The 2964-nt window shown below is 41.1% G+C and overlaps 1 protein-coding gene across 1 annotated transcript; it reads left to right on the top strand.

The window, feature by feature from the left end:
• Positions 1-690: 690 nt before the first annotated feature.
• LOC109337862 (uncharacterized mitochondrial protein AtMg00860-like) lies at positions 691-1110 on the top strand. The gene has a single exon (XM_019574937.1). It carries the CDS (start codon positions 691-693, stop codon positions 1108-1110), a length of 420 nt encoding a protein of 139 aa, XP_019430482.1.
• Positions 1111-2964: the final 1854 nt, after the last annotated feature.

Below are 2964 nucleotides of genomic sequence, written 5' to 3'. Positions count from 1 at the left end.
TCTTAGGGATGCACTGGCTGTCTAATAACCATGTTCTTCTAAACTGCTTTAACAAATAGTAATCTTTAGCGATCCTAAGAACCTCATTGAATCCTGTTATGAAACCAAGAGCACCACTGTCAATCAAATGAAGAAACTATTGAAGAATGGAGCTCAAGTATTTATGCTGCTGCCATCATTGGAGAAGAAAGGTGGAGAAGAGACTCAGAACCTACCCGTGGCTAGGGATTTCTCCTAAGTTTTTCCAGATGATATTATTGGTTTGCCCCTAGTGCGGGAGATAGAGTTTGCTATCGACCTGGTTCCTAGAACTAGACCGATCTCTATAGCTCCCTACATGATGGCACCATTGGAGTTAACGAAGTTGAAGATGTAATTGGAAGACTTGCTACAGAAACAGATTGTCATACCTAGTGTTTCACTATGGGGTGCTCCAATGCTATTTGTGAAGAAGAAGGATGGCAGTATGCGGTTGTGTACTGACTACCGACATTTGAACAAAGTCACCATAAAAAATAAGTACCCATTGCCAAGAATTGACGACTTGATGGAATAACTAAGAGGAGCTACCATGTTTTCAAAGATCGATCTTCGGTCAGGATACCACCAAATATGCGTGAATATGGGCACTACGAATATTTCATGATGCCATTTGGTGTAACCAATGCTCCTGAAGTGTTCATAGATTAAATGAGTCAGAATTTTCATCCATATCTCGACACATTTGTGGTTGTATTTATCGATGATATCCTGATTTATTCGAAGGATCAGGAGGAACATGTGAAGCATCTGAGGAAAGTGTTGCAGATTTTGAAAGACAACCTACTCTATGCCAAGTTGTCAAAGTGCAAATTTTGGTTAGAATCAGTGAATTTTCTTGGGCATGTGATATCAAGCGAAGGAATTGTCGTAGACCCTCCTAAAGTAGGAACGGTGATGGAATGGAATTCTCCAAAATCCGTAATGGAGATCAGAAGCTTCCTCGGTTTAGTAGGATACTATCAGAAGTTTATTGAAGGATTTTCAAAGTTGGCGTTGCCACTGACTACGTTAACGAGGAAAGACAAGGCTTTCGTCTGGACAGAGAAGTATGAAGAAAACTTTCAATAATTGAAGAAAAGATTGACGTCAGCACTTGCATTGATTCTACCAGACCCGAAAGGGAATTACAATGTGTATTGTGATGCATCTAAATAAGGCCTAGGTTGCATGTTGATGCAACATCAAAAGGTGGTAGCTTATGCTTCAAGATAATTAAAGACACATAACTAGAATTATCCGACGTGTGACTTGGAATTGGCTGCAATCGTATTTTCTCTCAAGATATGGAGACATCACCTCTATGGAGTAAGATTTGAAGTCTTTAGTGATCACAAAACTGTGACGTATCTATTCGACCAAAATGAGCTGAACATAAGGCAGAGATGGTGGATTAAATTCCTCAAGGACTATGACTTTGATCTCTAGTACCATCCTTGGAAAGATAATGTGGTGGCTGATGCCTTGAGTAGAAAGTCTCTGCATATGTCGACCATGATGGTCAAGAAGATGGAATTGATTGAGGATTTCAGGAATTTAAGTCTTGCGGTGCAAGTATAACCTAAGAGTTTGATGTTAGGTATGCTTACAATAACAAATGACTTTTTTGAACAACTGAAAGGTTTGCAAAGTTCCGAACCAGAACTGCAAAAGAAGAGAACCTTGTTGGCTGAAGGAAGAGCCCCAGAATCTCAAGAAGGAACCGATGAAGTGTTGCGATGAAAGAACCGAGTCTGTGTGCTAAGACACCCCGAGTTGAAAATGACAATCTTGAATGAAGCCCAAAAGAGAAAACTAAGTATTCATCCTGGAGCTACCAAAATGTATTAAGACTTGAAGAAGATGTTCTAGTGGTCCAGTATGAAGAGAGAAGTGGCAGAGTATGTCTCATGCTACTTAACATGTTAGAAGGCCAAGATCGAGCACAGGCGACCCGGAGGGGAACTCCAACCTTTGGATATCCCCGTTTGGAAATAGGATAGCATTGCAATGGATTTTGTGAGAAGATTTCTTCGAACTCAAAAGGGTTATGATGCAGTTTGGGTGATAGTGTATCGTTTGATGAAGACAACTCACTTTCTACCCATCAATATGAAATACTCCTTGGAAAGGCTAGCGGAGTTATACATTAAAGAGATTGTCCGACTGCATGGTATTCCTACAAATATCATCTCGGATAGAGACCCATGTTTCACTTCGAAGTTGTGGACTGGTTTGCAAACAACCTTGGGTACCAAATTGAGTATGAGTTCAGCTTGCCACCCACAGACGGATGGCCAATCTGAATGGACTATCCAATCTTTGGAAGACTTGCTGAGAGTATGTGTATTGGAACACTCTGGAAATCGGGCGGACTATCTGCATATGATAGAGTTAACCTACAATAATAGCTTTCATCGGAGTATCAACATGGCGCCGTATGAAGCTCTTTACGGCAGAAAGTGCAGAACACTGTTGTGTTGGTTTGAAGCATGGGAGAACCTGACGTTAGGACCCGATGTGGTTCAGTAGACGACGGAAAAGATAAGAATGATAAAGGAAAACATGAAGGCAGCTCAGAGTAGGCAGAAGAGCTACTATGACAAAAGGAGGAACCCTCTCAGTTTTGAGGAAGGAGATCATGTCTTCATGTGGGTGGTTCCGACAACTAGCATTGGTAGAGTGCTTAAAGTTCGTAAGCTTACCCCTAAATTCATAGGACCATACCAAATCCTTAGAAAAGTTGGACCAGTAGCTTACCAAATAGCCTTGCCACCTTTATTATCGAACCTACATAATGTTCTCCATGTATCCCAACTCAGAAAATACATTAGTGACCCATCACATATCATCGAACCCAATGCAATCCAGCTAAAGGATAACTCACTTTTGAAACTATGCCCGTGACAATCGTTGATCGAAGTGTGAAGGTGTTGCGAGTCAAGG

The sequence above is a fragment of the Lupinus angustifolius genome, unplaced genomic scaffold (genome assembly GCF_001865875.1).
Source record: "Lupinus angustifolius cultivar Tanjil unplaced genomic scaffold, LupAngTanjil_v1.0 Scaffold_12_4, whole genome shotgun sequence".
In the NCBI taxonomy this organism is placed as follows: Eukaryota; Viridiplantae; Streptophyta; class Magnoliopsida; order Fabales; family Fabaceae; genus Lupinus; species Lupinus angustifolius.
This window is presented reverse-complemented; position numbering and strand designations above follow the sequence as displayed.

Excerpts from the sequence above, each read along its gene's own strand:
- LOC109337862 (XM_019574937.1), top strand. The coding sequence starts at position 691 with ATGAGTCAGAATTTTCATCCATATCTCGACACATTTGTGGTTGTATTT.